This window comes from Acytostelium subglobosum, assembly GCF_000787575.1.
Source record: "Acytostelium subglobosum LB1 DNA, scaffold: scaffold24, whole genome shotgun sequence".
Classification (NCBI taxonomy): Eukaryota; Evosea; class Eumycetozoa; order Acytosteliales; family Acytosteliaceae; genus Acytostelium; species Acytostelium subglobosum.
Window position 1 is genome coordinate 13009 of NW_012236509.1, and position 18085 is coordinate 31093.

Genomic DNA, 18085 nt, shown 5'->3' on the forward strand with positions numbered 1-18085 from the left:
CTAGACACAGAGTCCTCCCTGAGCAACTCTTCACTCTCACTCCACTTGCTAAACAACAATCTGAACAGGTCCTTTCTGAGGTTCTAGAAAGTAGAACCATTGCCATGTGGTGTTAGGATTGATGTTGACTTTGATTATGTTATGCTGCCGACTGTAACCTACCTTGTCCAGGAACTCCTTTGCTCCAAAGTATAGCTGCTGTACAATGCGATGTATTAATACACAAAAGTTGAATCTGATGTCATTGAGAGTGTCCCAGAGATAGTCACTGTTGTTTGACTCGGACAACAGATACTGTAGAACCTCTTGGATGAACTCTACATAGGAACGCTTGARGGTTCTCACGCTTGACMAAGTTCGCCTGGCTTGAGTGACTCTAGACAGTGTCTACGTATGCCAATCACTGAGCGCAGACCATCCGACTTCTTCTTGGTCTTCTTTGTGATGTGCAATTCGTGCTCAAATGGTTTGAGCAGGTCGAACAGAACCTCCAGTACCTTGGAATGAGTCTTCTCCAGTGCCACCAAGGTGGATTCGACAAAGAACCTGTCAGTCGACTTGAGATAGGGGATGATAAGGTTGAACAACTCTCGTGCTGAAGTTGGAGCTTGGTCTGGAAGATCGGTCATCTTCTTTTTGATGTCAATGGCAGTGTTGTCCGTGATCTGAATAGTTGCGCATGCGAATATGATATAGTTTCTCCACCATATTGACAGGGCCTCGCTCTCCAATGTGACTGACTGTGTCTTGTTCTCCTCTGGTTGGATCGGTCTTATTCTTTGCAGAATCAGCTCGGTGGCCTTGTTGATTGAGAGAGGCACAAGTTCAGACGCTGACCGAGCAATGTCAGAGAGACATGCGCTCCAAAGAAGCTGTGACTCCCTCGTCTCTGACTCCATCACACGTTCAATGTCCTGCGCTGATTTCTGCTTCTTGTACTTGTTCTCAAAGTAGTTGGTGAGGTTCTGTGCGTGTCTATATAGGTACTCATTGCCATTCTCGTCGATAATGTCTTTGATGTGTGTGAATATTTCAATCTCGTCCTCGTCCTTGGTAGCCAAGAATGCCTCGTGTACAGTGCGAATGGAATCGAGTATTGAAAGACTGACACGTCGACAACGACCACTGCTGCTGCAAAGAAAGACCATGGCAACGGCTTCAACAAATGGAACGTCTGGTGCATTTGTGATCGCATCGGGCTTGAACCTCTGCAAGTCCTCGCCCTCGTCCGATGCCAATTGGAAGCCACGAGTCTTGGAGGCAGCCCACAGAGTGAGAAGCTCGGCCATCTTTTCCAGTACGATACAAATGAGACTGGACATCTTATCGCTAAGACTGAGAGCAAACTTGCCAAGTCCGCCAATGATGCTTGATCTGAGATCGGGCCGTGTGGTCATTAGCTGAGTGAGCACATGCGATGACTTTTCGCAAACGCCCTTGTCCAGATGGATCAGGTACTTGGACAGCATCAGTACCAACTCTGCAACAGACAACTTGTTGGGGAAGGCAATGGGGATTGTGGTGATGGCTATCTTGAGTAGTTCCAAGCAGGATGGGCCTGGTGGACGCATCTTTTCCAGCAATTCGTTGAGGGGCTTGGTTTGATTTGAGGTCAACAGCATGCCAAAGCTAGAATCCAATGCCACCAGGATCTGTGATAGAAAGATGCTCAACGTCTTGATATAGGGCTCAATGGGTGTTGTTGTTGCTGTTGGCTTCTTGAGGTTCAGTGTGCCATAGCGCTGTCGTCGAACGGCCCTCACCTTGTTGGTGGAGAGCATCGGATCGGGCACGGGACTGGCGGCCGGGCTTCCACCTGGACTGTTGCTAAAGGAGCGCATCTTTGGTGTGACTGGGTTGGCACCAGCCTGATCGATAATGAGTATGGCACGGAGTCCAATGATCATTCGTTCTGGATTGGACACGTAGCCACTGGCATCCTTTGGATCACCACCTCTGAGGAGGTCGAATATGATCTTCTCGAATGAAAAGTCCAACCTGTTGTTGGCAATGACGCAGATGATATCGGTGAAGATGTTCAAAGAGTCACTGGCGCTTAGTGTGACCTTCTTTGAGTGTCCAGTGGGGAATATATGGCTGACAAACTGATGCAATCGCTCAGACACCTCCTCTGGTTGCTCAGAGTACTTTGTGAGATAGCACTCGAGTAGATACTGACTGGACTCTAGTGCATATGGTCTCACTTGTTTGTCCTTGATCTTGATGAAATTGTCCATCAGACCCCAGAAACTCTTGATAAAGGCCTCCTTGTCTGAGCAGCACAATAATATTGACAATAGTGGATATGATGTCTGTGTTTGTATGTATGTATGTATATATGTACGATTAGCAAACTACATAGCAAGTTCGTTAGTTGATTTAGAACTTACCAAGACATCCTTTGATTTCTTTGTTTTCTTGGAGATAAAGTCATATAGCTCCTTGACTGTGGCTATCCATTCGGTGTATGATACATCTGGTCTGAACTTCTCCTCAGTGAGAGGACGCAAGATGCTTGCCAGGATTTCGGAGATCTCTCGTCGCAGATCACCCTTGATCTTATTGTTCTTGAACAGATCCAAGAATGATGATAAGAACTCTTGTGATTGTTTCAACTTTTGTGTTGATGATATCTGTTTGCAATGAAGATGATGATGTGTCAGTCAGTCAGTCCGTCTAGATCAAGGATCCATTACCTCGAACAATCTGGATGTTACATACCTTGACCTTAAGGAATCGTATACCTTGTAGGATGGAGAAGGTCTTTGAACGCAGTGTGTTTGAGCTCAGACATAGTTGTATCTCTTTGAAGAATCTGGATGAGACACTACGAAGACGATACTTGCTGAGCTGACCGAGGATGGAGGCGCAGAGATCTGGGATGGTGGCTGAGGTCGATGATGTCACTCTGCTGCGCTCCAACTTGAAGTGATCGTAGCATATCGATTCGATTTGGTTGCCAATCGTGTCGTTCAGGTTGTCCTTTGTCAAAGAACTGAGTACCATCAGCAGTGATATACAAAAGATGTAGTCTACAATGAGTTTGTATCGTTCATCTACAATAGGTGTGATATCTTTCTTTGTATCTGATCCATCCCTGTATAGCAGTAGATGTGTGTGCATGTCAGTAGCAGTCATTCATATACAACTAAGACATAGAGATACGTACAGCTTTGGCTTTGATATACTCTTGACTGGGATGACGTGTTGTGATGATCGCCATTGCAATAATGCACCCGCTACCAAGTTCAAATAGAACTTGGATACATCAGTCAGGCCCTCAAGTACATTGTGAAAGGTCTTTGAATCCGATCCTTCAAAGAAGTCTTCAATCTTTATCTTTTCATCCTGTTGTTGTTGTTGTTGTTGATGTTGTAAGTTATGCTGTTCTCTCTCTTCTCTATCTATCTATCTATCTATCTAATACCAGTCACATGAATGACAAACATACTCTTACGAATATCTCTATCTTTACTTTGGTGTGCTCCTTGAAGTCACCTAATAAGCGAAACATGATGTGATCTGCTGGTAGAACAGCCTTTGACTCTGAGTCGCTACCAGAGGAACTACTGCTGCTCGCTCTGGCCCTGTTTGGGAGTCCGGAAGATGCCATGGCAGTCTACCGTGACACTGTCTTTGGCACCAAATGAGTCCTTCTTTCACAATGAAGCTGCAGCTATTAATGCACAATATTAAGGGTTATTGATGATCTGAATGAATGAATGAATGAATGAATGAATGAATGATTGAATGATTGAATGATTGAATGTATGAATGTGAATGATTGATTATAAAAGAATAAAGTGGTTGATGAACCGTCGCTTTCAATGTTTGTTTTGTTTAACTGGTCTGTTGCTGATGACTTTACTGTTCGATTAACCTTGATATATACTATTGACCAGTACTAGTAGTGATAAATAAATGTTGTTTTTGTGTTTGTTCAAACAAAATGAATTCTGTGCTGTTTTTGATGATCATCTATTCAAGTTTGTTTGAAATGTACATTCTGGATTAATAGTTTTAATTAAAAAATTAATTTAATCAACAGATACAAGATTATTGCTATAAATGAAAATAGATAGATTGGGGAGAATATATGGATGTTCAAATCCTCCAAATTGACGATCGCCTTGATCTTGGATAACTCCTTGACTTGAATTGGGGGAACCCATTCAGCTGGTCCATATATATACCATCTGGTTCCAGCCTTCCTTCTGATTGACTTGATCTGGCCGGCAACAGTGACTGTGTCATCAAACTCCTCCAGAGCTGTCACCTGAATTGCGTCCTCTGGTCCAAGCACACGAACATTCTCCAACGAAACGATCGACTCGCCTGGTTTTAGGAAGAACAGGGCTGGGCCACGAACCATCTTCTTCTTGCCCATCATATTGACGTGGGTCTCCTCATCCTGGTAGTCCTGGATGACGGCATACTCACTGCTGTTGAGTACGGTCAATGGCACCACCCTGTCAATCTTGACCTCTGGCTGTGGAATGTAGAGGGACGTGTCCTCTTTGGTCAACAACCACTGTTGGCCCTTCTTTCTCTCGATACCATTGTCATTGAAGTTCTTTCTTGCTTCTAGGATGATGGATATCTTCTCGTCTAGTACAGTGGCCTCAATATGCTCGACCAGCTCCTCGTATGGATCCTGCAAGAAGGCACCCTCCTCGGTGATCAACCACTCCTCGCCTGACTTGCGTTGCTTGTCCTGACGATCTATAAAGTCGATTCTGGCTCTTAGCTTGATTGCTTGATGTGGTCTGACAATGATGGCCTTGACCTTCTCGACCACCTGCTCCTCGACGGTTGGATGATATGTGGAAGGGCCAACGAATAGATACTCCTCTCCGGCCTTTCTTTTCTTGCCATTTGCGGCAGTGAAGTCACACAAAGCCTTTAACTTCAAGGCCTCATTGTCCAAGACGATGCTCAGGGACATGATCTTGCTATCGACCATTACCTCACCTGGGTAAAGAGGGAATGGATCGTTCTGCTCGAACCTGATCTCTCTTTGACCATGTCGAAGCCTGGCCTGTCCATGCTTATCCATCTCCTGGACACCAGTCTTTGGGTCCTTAATCACTGGATTCTCCACAATACAGTAGTGTAGTTTTGGTATGACATGCATCTAGATGGATAATGATCATATTGTTGTTGTTGTTGTTGTTGTTGTTGTTGATATCAGTTATTGTCCTCTGTTTATTTGTGTTTGTGAGTAGTATGTGTAATATACATACAGGCTTTGGACCATAAGCAATCTTCTCATGTTCTTTGCACAAGAATGTTTGGGGTCCAACCTCGAGTCTAGACACATTCTTGTTGGTGTCCAGGACGTGGATGTAACTATATGGAGGTATCTTAATCAAGTTCATGTTCATTGGAGTGTAGGTTATTTATATAATGTTTTGTTGTTATCTGTCTATTTTGATAAATGATTGATTTTCTTACATTGGTTTTATTACAGCCTTTTTAGGACTGATAAATCCAATGAATCGACACCCCACTCAATTCATCGAAATTACCACTATTAGTTGGGAAGAACTGCTGAATTGATTAAGAATGTAATGCGATGAATCATCGTCGATCGGTATCCAATCGATTACTGTGATTATTACTAACAAAAATAACACAATTATTTAATTAATTAAACACAATGAGGGGAGAGTCTCTGAGTCATCCATAATAATGGTAGAGGCCTCTACTCCTTCTTGACGGCTGGAACACTGATGTCCAACAGGTTCTGAACTGCTGTCTCAATGTTGTTCTCGCTCTGCATCCACACGCACTCAATAGTGTCCTTGGAGATCGATGGGAACATGGAAGAAAGGTTTTCAATCGTAGTCTTCTTGTTGGCCGACTTGGGTGACATGTTCACTGGGGCTGGTGTTGGCTCTCCAACACCAACATTCTTTAGTTGTTGCTGCTGCACCTGACCAGGGTAAACGGGATGGGTTGGAACTGGTTGGGGGATGATTGGAGTCAATGGTTGGAGACCAGTATATGGTGGATAGGGGAGTGCTCCTATATGTCTGACCGGAATTGGAGATGTGGAGAATGGTGAAGTGTTGAATGGGTTGTTTGTGTTGTTGTTGGCCTCAACTGGTTTTTGTTGCTGTACAGGTTGTGAAGGGATATAGAAGGGGGATGGGTGCACAGGTGGTCTGGCAAACGGATTGATGACATTTGGATTGTTGTTGTTTCCGTTGTTGTTGTTGTTGCTATAGGGGCATGTGTACTTGATTGGCTGTGCAGTTGTGAAGCCAAAAGTTGAGTAGGGCGATGGAGATGGGATGTAGGGAGATGGGATTTTGTTGTTGTTGTTGCAATCCTCCCTTACGGTCAAGTGGCTCTTGAAGTCACGAACGATCTCCTTGAACAGCTCAGAGTTGGCCACCTCCTTCTTTTGTTCGTCAGAGAGACTCTTGAGGTCCAACAACAAGGACTGCACCCTCTTGCTCTCCTGGGCGCGTCTCTCCTCCTCCTCTTGTTGTCTACGCCTCTCCTCCTCTAGCATACGGAGTCTTTCCTCTTCTTCCTCTCTCTGACGTCTCTCTTCCTCCCTCTTTAGCTCCTCCTCACGTCTTTTGAGCTCCTCTTCCATTCTTCTAGTCTCCTCCTCCAAGAGTCTGGCCTCTTCTGCCCTGCGCTGTGCAGCGGCCTCTTCCTCCTCAGCTCTTCGTTTGGCCTCTACCATGCGACGCATGATCTCCTCCTCCAAACGTCTTCTGACCTCCTCCTCACGGTGTCTGGCCTCCTCTTCCTCGATCTTTCTTCTCAACTCTTCCTCCTCTAGTCTCTTCTTCAACTCCTCGGCTCTTCTCTGTCTCTCTGCCTCGAGCAAAGCAGCCTCTTGACGTCTGATCTCTGCGATGGCCTCTTCTCTCTTTAGCTTCTCTTGTCTCTCACGCTCGATCTTCTCTTCCTGCAGTCTCTGTTCCTCCTTGATCTTTTTCTCCTTCTCCTCGTTGATCAGATGGCTCTCTGTCATTAGGGAGTCTACAGTCTCGTCGACCTTGAAGTCACATTTGAACAAGGCTTCCTTGTACTTTGAGTCTGGGAAAGCATTGCCAAAGATGTCCTTCACCTCCTTGAGTGCCTTCTCCTGTTTGATTGCCTGTTCACGAGCCTTCTTCTCCTCGACCTGCTGCTGGATCAGCTTTTGTTCCTTCTCCAGAGTATCGTGGCGCTTCTGCAATGAGTCCAAGGCTGGTTCAATCTGCCAATTGCATCGGTTCAATGTTGAGTACAAGTAATGATCCCTTGTGAGTAGAGGGAACATACTAAGAACATTTTTAATTATCTCTTCTTTGTTTCCTGGTTGTTGTTGTTGTTGATTATTATCCATAATATAAATATATATATATATAATGTAACAAATAATTATTATGTGTATGATGATGGATAAACAGATAATGGAGTGAGTGAGTAGAACACAAGCATTACCCTCATCACACCAAATTAAATTATTTAATTAATTGGAAACGAATTGAAAACAATAATAAATTTGGAATTCTCACAAACTCGAGTTCCAAACAAAGAGGTGTGTCACCAAGGTCAGGTCAACACTGAGGAATGAAGGTTGTAGTTTACCATATCTCATAACCAATCGTATCAAAGTAGTCACAGTAATGTGCTCTCAGTCCTGTAGTTTGAGTAGTCGGTGTTTGGAAGATCAACGTAGAGTCACCCTGAGCGCTGTACATTGTCCATGGCTGAGCTGGTGTGAAGCCAGAGCCAGTGTTCACATTTGGATTGCTGGTCTTTGCAAAGTTTGACCAGTAGGCCATCATGTCATAGGAGAGCTGTTGCTCTGCTGGTGTGAACGTGAACTGTCCCGTGGCTGTGACCGTGTTGAATACGTAGGGGAGCTCCATTCCGTGGCACACGGCATCAACACACATTGGGTATGCTGGTCCATAGGCATCAAACGATGATACGTGAATGAACTGGTACTGGAACACTGGTAGTCCTGCTTGAGCAACTGCAACGGCAGCTCTACGAGTTGGACATACAAAGATATAGTCTGTTCCGATAGTGGTCATAAGTCCCTCGTAGTTTGATCCATTCCTAGGATGGATGTTAGAGAAACAAATGTTAGTGATCGCAATTGATATCGAGCATACTCGTTAATAGACAACTTACACCAAGGGTTTGTACAATTCATCAATTCCAATTGAATATCTACCAAAGATGTCGACAAGTGCAGCGTGATACTCCAAGCTGTTGATGTTTGTTGAGACAGAAGCAATAAAGATCAGTGCCTCCTCCTGAACTGTGCCCATCAACACTGGAACCTTGTTGAAGTTACCCTTCTCAAGCATAGCCAGTGGTTGGTCTAGAATCAGCTTGCCATCAACAATTGGTGTCCATGGCAAGAAGGCAAACAGCGGATGTAGAACACTGAATGAGTTCTCACTGGTGTTTTGGGCTATGGTGATCTCATCGACAGTCTTGGCCATCATGCAGGCATCATCAGTAACCTTGCAGCCGAGGTCTTTGGCAAACTTCTCGGCCAGTGGATACATTTGTTTGGCTGTCTTGACTGGCAGTGCCCATGGATTGGATTCGATGATCAGGTTGCTGAAGAGACCAGCGCTGGCCGGTGACGTCAAGTGAATGGATGATGAGGTGCCTCCTGCCGACTCACCAAACACAGTGACTCTAGTAGGGTCACCACCGAATGACTTGATGTTGGCCTGAACCCATTGTAACGACATTAGCTGGTCCTCGAATCCAAAGTTGCCAGCGATCGTATCAGTGGCTAGGAAGCCCAGAACACCAAGACGATAGTTGGTTGTGACCAGTATCACGTTTGAACGATTGACAAAGCTGCCACCATCATAGAGTGGGGTGCTGGCGGCACCCATCGAGAAACGACCACCTGGGAAGAAGACCATCACTGGCAATAGCTCAGTGTTGTCAGTCACCAATGGTGTGTAGACGTTGAGGTACAGACAATCCTCAGAGGTGACACTGGGACAAGTTGCATTTGGCATCTCACAAACCTGTGGACAACCTGGTCTTTCATAGGTGGCATTGTATACGGATGGCGACCATGGTGTAGGTGCAACTGGTGATTTCCAACGTAGTGATCCAATAGGTGGTTGAATGAATTGTACCTAGGTATGGTGGTTGAGGAGTCATGATCAGGGAGGCATGCAAGTTAGTGATTGTCGTGTTCAAAGATTGGATTGCCGAATGAAAATAGCAACATACACCAAGGAATGCGCGATATGTATCATATTGCAGACCTTCTAGGGGACCATCAGCAATGTCCAAAGTGGTAGTGCTAATGGTGGACGATGACACTAGGCCAATAATGGCTATTATGTTGAGCAAAACAAACAACTTCATATCTATCTCTCTCTATATCTTATCTATCTATATTTTAAAGTGATTGATCGAAAAGATTAAAAGACCATTGAGAAGGATGTCCACCTGATCAAAATCAAGATATTTGTTGTTTTAAGTAAGGTGTCTGTTGGGCACCCCATCAGTCGCACCACATGACGTAGGTCGTTGTTTTTTTTTTGTTAATTACTGCCAGTGATCTGTCTGATTCTCTTTGATTGACTTCTCTGAGAGAAGTATCTCCTAAGGTAGTACTTTCCAAAGAGCCGAACTTGCCATCCGCCCTTGTAAACGATATGCTCCTGATGATTGATTGTCTCCAATATACTCTTAATTCTTGTTTGTCTCTGTTGGTTGAACAGTACCATCAGCTGGTCCACTGATGTTGGGGATCCACTGATCAGCTCTGCAAGTTGGTATGCATCCTCAATTCCAATAAAGTTACTCTGTCGATGTTTGGATGATGTTGTTGTATCATCATGTTAGTACTAACATGTTTGTGTTGTTGATGACGTTGGTACTACGTTTACTACTCACCTCGAATGAACCACCAGCAAGACGATCAGCTGCTTCGCCAATCACTACGACATTGCCTGCCGATGAGATATAGGACACCAGACGATTTGACTCGGTCTTCTCCAGCTTGAGTGACTCGGGTGCCGACTCTAGGAACTCGGTGATGATGTGTGCTCCTATATCCTCAAAGTCAAGGAACGTCTGGAAGATCTTGTTGCGAGGAACATCGCCCACAGGACTTGACTGAAGTGGTTTCTTAAACGAACCACTGACGGCCAGACGATCGTTGGGTAGCGGGAATGTAAGTAAACGCTTCTCTGTGGCAAACTGCTGCATCGCAATCGAGGGGAAGAGCTGAGGACGATTGATCACTGTTCGGAAATGGTACAGTTGCTCGGGATATTGTTCGGCGATATTGTTTGGTGTAGCGTCTCGCAGCATGTAGCTGCGAACGGGTGACACCGACTGTATGTCGTTAGAGTTGGAGTGTGGATCGCAGCCCACCACAAGATCGTATGCTGCCTTGCTGGTCTCTGAGTAGGAGACGAATATCTTGTTGTTGGTCGTAGACACTTGTTGGTTCTTTGGCTGTTGAAGAGTGAGCTTGGTCTCGCCCCTGCGAAGCTTGACAATGCCTTCACCAGATTGAGGTGTGGACAAGCACTCTTGAAGCAACGTCTCAACGTAGGTGGACTCTGTCAGTGCAAAGGGAAGTGTTGGGAGACACTTCTCAAACTGACATTGACCATATACGTCGCCATCACGTGACGCTACCACTGAGCTAGAGATATCTTTGCTCTTTCGATATATGGACTCAAAGACACCGTTCTGCTTTAGTGCTCTGATCTCATTGCCTCCAATGATCATTCCACGATCGCTTCTAGTCGATGGTGATCCTGTATCTACAAGCTCAGAAGAGATACCTCTTCGTTTCAAGAAGAGTGCTGAATGGATTATTGATTGATTGATGACAAAGTACTGTCCAGTTAGTAAGGAATGGTTGACCACTTGCCAAGTAGATACCGCGCGATCATACCAAGAGAAACACCAGTGGCATCGGTACCATGAATCAGAATCTTCTTGTCTCTGTTGTGACTGGGAAGATGGGCAGATACACCTGATGTAGTGTATAGCCTACTATTGCCACAGCTATTCAACAAGGCAACTGTTGATAACAATGGCCTGCTGTTGCTTACTCGTGTAAAGGTCATCATCATCATCTTCTACCTGCTCTTCTATCTATTTGTTCAACTTTCGTCGACTCAAAGTGCATCATTCAATCTGATCACGTTTCGTTTATTCATTCAATAACAACACATTTATGGGATCTTCTTTCCGAATGTATTGTTGATTGGTCTTGTTGGACAGTATCCAACATTGTGCATTATCTACAGGGCTTGAGTTGTAGCCCCTGCTGCTACTGCTGCTGCATCAGGAGGTTTCATTATTGGTGGAAACTACAAGAGTCTGATTAGTATACTTGAAAATGGATCATAATAACGACAACAACAATACCTTTTGAAACAGTAGATTGATGATGTTATCAAATCGTTTGATATCCTCTATTTGCTTGCGAGTATAGGTCATCAGCTTTGACTTGTCCTGTTGATTGAGATGTGCTGCCAAAGTGATCTGGTAGCCATCGACAATGTCCCACGTCACAGTTGAGAGCAGCTTCTCAAAGGCGTGTATCAGATGGAAGAGTGACTGTACCATGCGTGATTCAAACACTGATCTGATGTCTGGAGATTGATATATTGTGCCATTGATTATATAGTACAGTGTCTGTACAGAGGCATCAGTGGGCGACACTCTGCTCTGTTTAGCCACTAGAAAGAGCATAGGCTCTTGTGCCATAACCACCTCATACTCTATACCAATCATTGTTCTACAATGAAGAAGGACATGTATGGAGTTAGACGGTCTGTTTGTATATGTCTGTCGTCTCAACAACACCAACAATGTGAACAATCATTACTTTAAAGCTGAAGGATCTAGACGCTGCATTTTAAGTATCTCATTGTTGCACTGCTTATCGTAGAACTGTGACATTGAGAAGTAGAGGAGAACCGTCTGTTTGTTCAGTGGTATCTGTTGTAGCCACACTGGATCTCTCCACATTATCTGTGTCAGATCCTCCTCGATTCTACTTGATAACAATGTATTACCAGATGCATTGTCATCAAACAGTGAAGCTGGTGATTCTGTATTCATATCACTCTATCTCTATATCTCTGTTTCTCTTTTTTTGTTGGTTGTAAACTGTGTACAACATCACACCCAACCTTGAACGATAAATTGAACTGGATTCTGATCAAAACCAATAGTTCTGTTGAACTCATTATTTATTATGATGGTTCAATAATGAAATTCCTTTTGGTTGAATAATTAAATATAAAGTCGGCATCAGAGGATAACAGCACGTACATGAGGAAGTAATAGATGACTAGTCACTCTTGGTAAAGTACTGCAATATGTTACGGAATATTGGAGAATAATACCTGGATTTGGCATCGACCACGATGGTGTTGATAGTAAGGTCCATGTCCACTTCAGCATCATCATTTGTGAATATGCACAGAATTGGGCTTATTGATGGATCGAAAGCTTTGATTGACTCAATGGACTTGAACCATTCTTCGGCAACATCGTCAGTCACGTTTGATGGCTGGGTGGTCGTGACATCCATCTTCAGCTTTGCTTGGCCTGCGATGAGTGTCCTGTTGTCTGCGTCCTCAAAGAAGAGGAAGAAATCAAATGGTGCTGACTGGGCATTCAGGTAGACTCTTGTAACAGAGCCGTCTAAGCAGCCCTTTTGATTGAAATACGTCCTATAATCACCTGATGGGAACTTATGATCTAGTTTGATGACTCTCGAGTCTGGGGACAGTGGCAGCATTAGACGATGCATTCTTGCAGTAATGGAGTTAGATAACCTACCTTGATAGTTGAGAACAATCTTCTTTGTTTGAAAACCTTTCTCTTCCTTGGTGTAGCGTGAGCTGGGAGTGAACAACTCTGAAAGAGTGACGTTAGGTGTAGATTTGACCACAGAATTGGGATCAGGGGTAGGCAGTCTTGGGTGCACCCCAATGTTGTACAGATGTGTAAACATGACCAACTTGATTAGTAGTAGTCTTGCACAGAATTTCTCCCAGTTCTGCCAGAAGTTCTCTTCTTCAAAGCTGTGTAGTAGCTCGAACAATAGGATAAAGGGTGTTTTTTTGAGGGAATGGCTACACCAGTCAACATAGATGAGAGGGAAAGCAACATGTGAGCCAAGATGAGTAATCATGCCGATATGCTCGAGTTCCTCGAAGGTAGTGCCGTTTGGAATGGGACTGTCCAATTGCCAATTGTCTGGGATCTTGCATGTGACTGACCAAGCAACGAGGTGTGGGACCATGTGGACACATGAATCGAAGGAGTAGTACTTTTTGATCTCCTTTCGGGTGCTGACCAACAAGTCTCGAAACACTTCAAAGGAGTTCACCATTGGTGTGCCCTCCATGTCCATTGTGTCCAAGAGGATCTCGATGAGCCTAGGCCAGCCACCGACAAACATCAGCGCATATTTGAAGGAGTCCAAATGTAGGTAGTCCTTGAACTTTGTTGACCACACAATGGTTCGCACATCGTTTTTTTTTGTTGTGTTGCTGAGTAGAGGGAGATTGATCCTCTCGTGTTTGAATGATGATGCGGCGAATATCTCCATGAGGGGGGAGTAGATTGTGCCAGCAAAGACAGTGACCAGAAAGATGGTTGGGGAGGCACTCGCCTGGAATGTTCCAACGATGTGTGTCAGGATCTTCAGTAGCTGTTTTTTGGGATCTTTAGACTCTGTGAGAAGTTTCTGAAATTCGTCGACACCAAGGTACACTGCAATGAACTTCTTCTTCTCTTCCTGTCTGATGCACTCCAAGGCTGTGCTTAGGGGTATCGCCATGTTCGGGAATTGTCTGCGCCAATCACTCAGCAATACAAAGTAGTCCACGCTTAGACTGAGATATGAATATAGGATGCGCATTGAGAGCGCAGTTGAGATGAGATCTTGGGGCTGGATTGTGTTGGAGAACTCTACTTCAAAGGAGGTGCCATTGCCAAATGAAATGTGAAGGTCAACATGATCAGGACACACAGAGTCCATTGTCGAGCTGATACGCTTTGGGAATTCTCGCAGTAGTCTTGTCTTTCCTATTCCTGGTGCACCTGCAGCCACCAATATAGGGTGTGACTTCTGGTCGGTCGAATGTCTGTTCTTCCATCGTCTGACAGTTGCATCGCTGATTGCATCCAAAGCAGTATCCCGACCAACAAAGGGAAAGTTAGCCCCATACGTAGACATGTAGTTCTGTTTCTTTGGACCTGGTTTGCCAAAGACCTTTAACCATTCTAGCAGGCCATCTATTGTACTGACATTGTATGTAGCTGTAGAGAACATTAGTATTATACAGAAACATTATTAACTTTATTTGTACTTACGAGTTTGGCCTCCTTGAGTGTGTATGTTAGGATTGAATGAAGTGATTGCGCCGATATTGTTTGTACTTACTTGATTGGGAAGGATTGGTTAGTTCATTGAGTATCTTCTTCTGGGCATCATCGAATTGTGACTGATCTATGAGCTTCTTGTCGAGCAAATCCCTCAAGGTTTGCAAGCGTTTGGTTGGGCTGTCTGACATACTTTTGTTATCTTAAGATAGATAAGTGAAGAGATAAAAAGAATTGTGTTGAATGAAGAAGTGAAGTTGGTGAGTGTGTATATGAAGAAGAAAGGTGTGGCTCCGATCAAGATGAATGGCAACAACACAAGAGCAGACATCGAAAGGAATGCACAGCGAGAAAGCAACACACTAAAGAGATATGGTGCCAATGCCAGTATAGAGGTCGTGCTTGACTATGGCAACCGTCAGTTACCACAGTAAACTTGCCTGACCAGTAGGTCAGATTTTGAAACAGACACTCGTCAACGATGCTGATGCTCTAATAGAAGGTATGGATGGAGTAATCAACATGGAAATTAACAAGGAGCACTCAATCTATTCATGTCTTACAACAAGGACCATTGATGTTTGCTATTGATGGTGGACCGTTATACAAGTATGATGTGTGCAAGTTGTATGCTTCTATCATGAAGGACAAGAACTTCCTAGTCTCAATCAAACGAGGTAATTCATCATCATCAGTTGACTGACGCCGAACTTAGCGCTATGCAGTTTACATATGGCATACAGAGCATCAAAGGCATACAGGATCAACAACAAAACTACTACACTAACTACGACCTGATGTTTGTCAAGGACTGACATTCAACTTGAGGACGGACAACAATCCCAATGCACTGATATATGACTCAAAGAGTAGGATCAATGGCTCTGTCCTGTTTGCCAAGTACATTGATCAGGTGCTTGAGTGGATCAAAGCAGGGACTTCAACCCCAGCGTTGACTGGGCGATGATATCAATCAACCAATCATCCCAATCATTCAAACCAACCAATCCCAATTCACTTTGGATACCACCCATTTATTATTATTTTTTACAATCGCAAGCGAACTGTTGAATGAATAAAAACATCCACTTGTTCAACTCACTTCAACAGTCAATTCTTATTTAGTTATATATAAAACATATAGAATACATTAATGTCATTTTTTGCAGATATCCCTAGAGTTGGGGACGATATGGACTGCGAGGGTGGTGTGTGAGCCAAGCCCACCTCCACTCCCTCCAGCACCAAGTGCATCAACAACAACGAAGGCGATGAGGAGACATCATTGCTAGTAGATAACGACGAGAGCGGCTGCTGCTCGACCAATGCCGTAGCAGAGGAGGACGAGAAGCGTCGCCTTGCTGCCCCAAAGGACAAGAAGCCCTTGTACGTTGCCATTCTATCAATCATTATCTCTATTCCAGCCTTGGTTGGCAGTTGATGTTGGCCCCTGCTGCTGGCATCGATCTTTGGTATCGCTGCCTCCCAAGGCTCCGTCGCAATGGCTCACGCCATCTCTTTTGCCGTATCCCTGACCATCCTCAGTAACCTCGCCCAGTACCACTACCACAAGTGCTGCAGCCGTCGCAGCGACAAGGGTCACTGGCACAAGTATGGTCCCTTCTATCTCACTCTGGCAGCCGTCCCTCTCGCTACCATCGATCTTCTCCGTCACATCCTCGTCGACAATGGTATCTGGACGCCAAATTCCTGGTGGAACCCCTCTGCCTACCGTCCCAACTGTCACCATGCTGACATTGTCTGTCTGACTCCAACTGGTTGGTTCTTTGTTATATTCTGCACCTACTCTGGCTACATCCTGTTGATGTGGGGTACAATTTGGTGCGCAGATTTACGTAAGGATAAATCATTCAATCAATCAAATCGGTGATGGTAATACTGACTCTCACTCACTCAATCAATCAGATCTTAAGATCAGACACGTCTGGAGACAACTACGACCGAATGAAAGTGAGAAGACCGCTGAAGTTGCTGAACAGACCACTGACACCGCAAAGGTCAGTGATAACTGAACAACAACAATACCAGCACCATCCACACGTTGTTGCCATGTGTTAACAAGTTGTTGATAGATGTGTTCTAGTCTCACAAATATGGGTTTCGAATGGATAGTCCTATCTCTCTTTAGCAGCGCTCGCATTAGGTAATACCAATCAACGGCAGATTGGCAATTACAATGCAGCACATACTTGGGAAACAGAGAGATAACAAGGATTATTCCATTATTTTGATTAACAAGTCGCCCGATTCAATAGTGATGATTCCTATGAGGCACAAACCATACACGGTCGCCCATAGGATGATGTTTATTGATCTGGAACTTGCCCTTACACGTAAGACCAAGCAACTCACTTCCAACCAAACCACTGCACAACAATGTCAACTCCCTCCATCCATCCAATCATTCATTCAATAAACATGAACTTTGAGTGTAACGTGACGTCAAGTTCTGCGTATCTCGTTTTTGACTTGAAGCGAAGACCACATTCCATGCACACATGCACATAGTATGAATTCAAAGTTCAGTCGATGCACAAACCATTCGACATTATGATCTAAAGGTAAGTGATATAAATCTCATAAATACACAACAACAACAATCTGCCCATCAATATATATTATACACCCTCTCAATGATGAACCATTTCTGTATTAGGCTCCACTGGAGATTAATTGAACCTTCTTCTCCTTTGGTATTCCAAATGATTTACATTACTTCTTTAGAAGACGTCTGACTATTTCACATCACAATCCTTCATATGAACCTCCTATATATCTCCTGCTGCTTTCAACGTATTCTAACATCATTACCTTTCTCTTTACAGCTCCTGACTGACTGACTGACTGATTGATTGTTTGTCCTTTCTTTACATGCCATCCATTATAACATTATCATAAATAAACATCAATCAACTATTCTATTAGACCTTTTGTTTGTGGGTGTCATTTTTGTTGCTGCTGTTACTGATTCCTAATGCATCATCATAGAGTTGATCAGGCCGAGATAAACAGTGTATGTTCGATGAGTCTATCTTAGATTTATTTGCTATTATTACAAATCGTCATTGTTAATGATGTGCACCGCTTGTCGTCTATAGTTTAAAGTCTTTGATGTAGTTGCCAATTGTGATGCCCTAATGAAGATGAATACAAAGGGAGAGGTAGAGGTACGAGATAGAGAGTGAGAGGAAGGAAGCATAGTACGAGATCAAGTGTTAGTGATTGACAGTACCACCATAGAGCGCACACAGAGAAACAGAGATACATACCTTGGCAACGTCAGCAGCAGTCTCACCATCGATCGATGGAATCGTTTTATCTGCGCCATTCTCCAACAGTATCTGACAGATGTTCTTGTGACCAAACCTAGTGAGAGATGACGATGATGATGATGAGTCAGTTATTAGATACATAGGTTGTGTCAATAATGACTTGAGATCGATCCACATTACATTGCAGCCATATGAAGTGGGGTATATCCAGTTCTGTCCTTGTAGTTTACAACTGATGGACCCTCCTTTGACAACTAATAGTAGGTGATTGTTTGATTGATGATGAGTTAACACAACTTTGTTTGAGTTCAGCATCAGCCTCAGCAGCAGCAGTGACATCATACTCTCCTGACAGCCTCCTCATCACCTGACTTGGCAGCGTCTCTCAACTTTGGACCGTTCTCTGACATGATGTGAAATATTAATAT

The 18085-nt window shown here is 44.1% G+C and overlaps 9 protein-coding genes across 9 annotated transcripts; 2 read left to right on the top strand and 7 right to left on the bottom strand.

The window, feature by feature from the left end:
- Window positions 1–4030: 4030 nt before the first annotated feature.
- Window positions 4031–5384, bottom strand: SAMD00019534_097680 (hypothetical protein; the record flags this gene model as incomplete). Its single annotated transcript, XM_012894800.1, has 2 exons — window positions 4031–5134; window positions 5244–5384. Coding segments are annotated over 2 exons (1245 nt in total), but the record flags the coding sequence as incomplete, so codon positions are not given.
- A 323-nt stretch (window positions 5385–5707) lies between these two features.
- On the bottom strand, window positions 5708–7351 carry SAMD00019534_097690 (hypothetical protein; the record flags this gene model as incomplete). The annotated part of the gene is made up of 1 exon (XM_012894801.1): window positions 5708–7351. A coding segment is annotated over one exon (1644 nt), but the record flags the coding sequence as incomplete, so codon positions are not given.
- A 241-nt stretch (window positions 7352–7592) lies between these two features.
- On the bottom strand, window positions 7593–9360 carry SAMD00019534_097700 (hypothetical protein; the record flags this gene model as incomplete). Its single annotated transcript, XM_012894802.1, has 3 exons — window positions 7593–8073; window positions 8149–9125; window positions 9223–9360. The coding sequence occupies 3 exons, from the start codon at window positions 9358–9360 to the stop codon at window positions 7593–7595; spliced, it is 1596 nt and encodes a 531-aa protein (XP_012750256.1).
- Window positions 9361–9542: 182 nt separating this feature from the next.
- SAMD00019534_097710 (hypothetical protein) lies at window positions 9543–11093 on the bottom strand (the record flags this gene model as incomplete). Its single annotated transcript, XM_012894803.1, has 3 exons — window positions 9543–9803; window positions 9895–10817; window positions 10910–11093. Coding segments are annotated over 3 exons (1368 nt in total), but the record flags the coding sequence as incomplete, so codon positions are not given.
- Window positions 11094–11264: 171 nt separating this feature from the next.
- Window positions 11265–12087, bottom strand: SAMD00019534_097720 (hypothetical protein; the record flags this gene model as incomplete). The annotated part of the gene is made up of 3 exons (XM_012894804.1): window positions 11265–11330; window positions 11389–11761; window positions 11852–12087. Coding segments are annotated over 3 exons (675 nt in total), but the record flags the coding sequence as incomplete, so codon positions are not given.
- A 232-nt stretch (window positions 12088–12319) lies between these two features.
- SAMD00019534_097730 (hypothetical protein) lies at window positions 12320–14555 on the bottom strand (the record flags this gene model as incomplete). Its single annotated transcript, XM_012894805.1, has 4 exons — window positions 12320–12753; window positions 12814–14277; window positions 14356–14367; window positions 14426–14555. The coding sequence occupies 4 exons, from the start codon at window positions 14553–14555 to the stop codon at window positions 12320–12322; spliced, it is 2040 nt and encodes a 679-aa protein (XP_012750259.1).
- Window positions 14556–15517: 962 nt separating this feature from the next.
- SAMD00019534_097740 (hypothetical protein) lies at window positions 15518–15805 on the top strand (the record flags this gene model as incomplete). The annotated part of the gene is made up of 2 exons (XM_012894806.1): window positions 15518–15572; window positions 15633–15805. The coding sequence occupies 2 exons, from the start codon at window positions 15518–15520 to the stop codon at window positions 15803–15805; spliced, it is 228 nt and encodes a 75-aa protein (XP_012750260.1).
- A 60-nt stretch (window positions 15806–15865) lies between these two features.
- Window positions 15866–16397, top strand: SAMD00019534_097750 (hypothetical protein; the record flags this gene model as incomplete). The annotated part of the gene is made up of 2 exons (XM_012894807.1): window positions 15866–16220; window positions 16291–16397. The coding sequence occupies 2 exons, from the start codon at window positions 15866–15868 to the stop codon at window positions 16395–16397; spliced, it is 462 nt and encodes a 153-aa protein (XP_012750261.1).
- A 1080-nt stretch (window positions 16398–17477) lies between these two features.
- Window positions 17478–18067, bottom strand: SAMD00019534_097760 (hypothetical protein; the record flags this gene model as incomplete). The annotated part of the gene is made up of 4 exons (XM_012894808.1): window positions 17478–17519; window positions 17655–17751; window positions 17838–17911; window positions 18002–18067. The coding sequence occupies 4 exons, from the start codon at window positions 18065–18067 to the stop codon at window positions 17478–17480; spliced, it is 279 nt and encodes a 92-aa protein (XP_012750262.1).
- Between the last annotated feature and the right edge of the window lie 18 nt (window positions 18068–18085).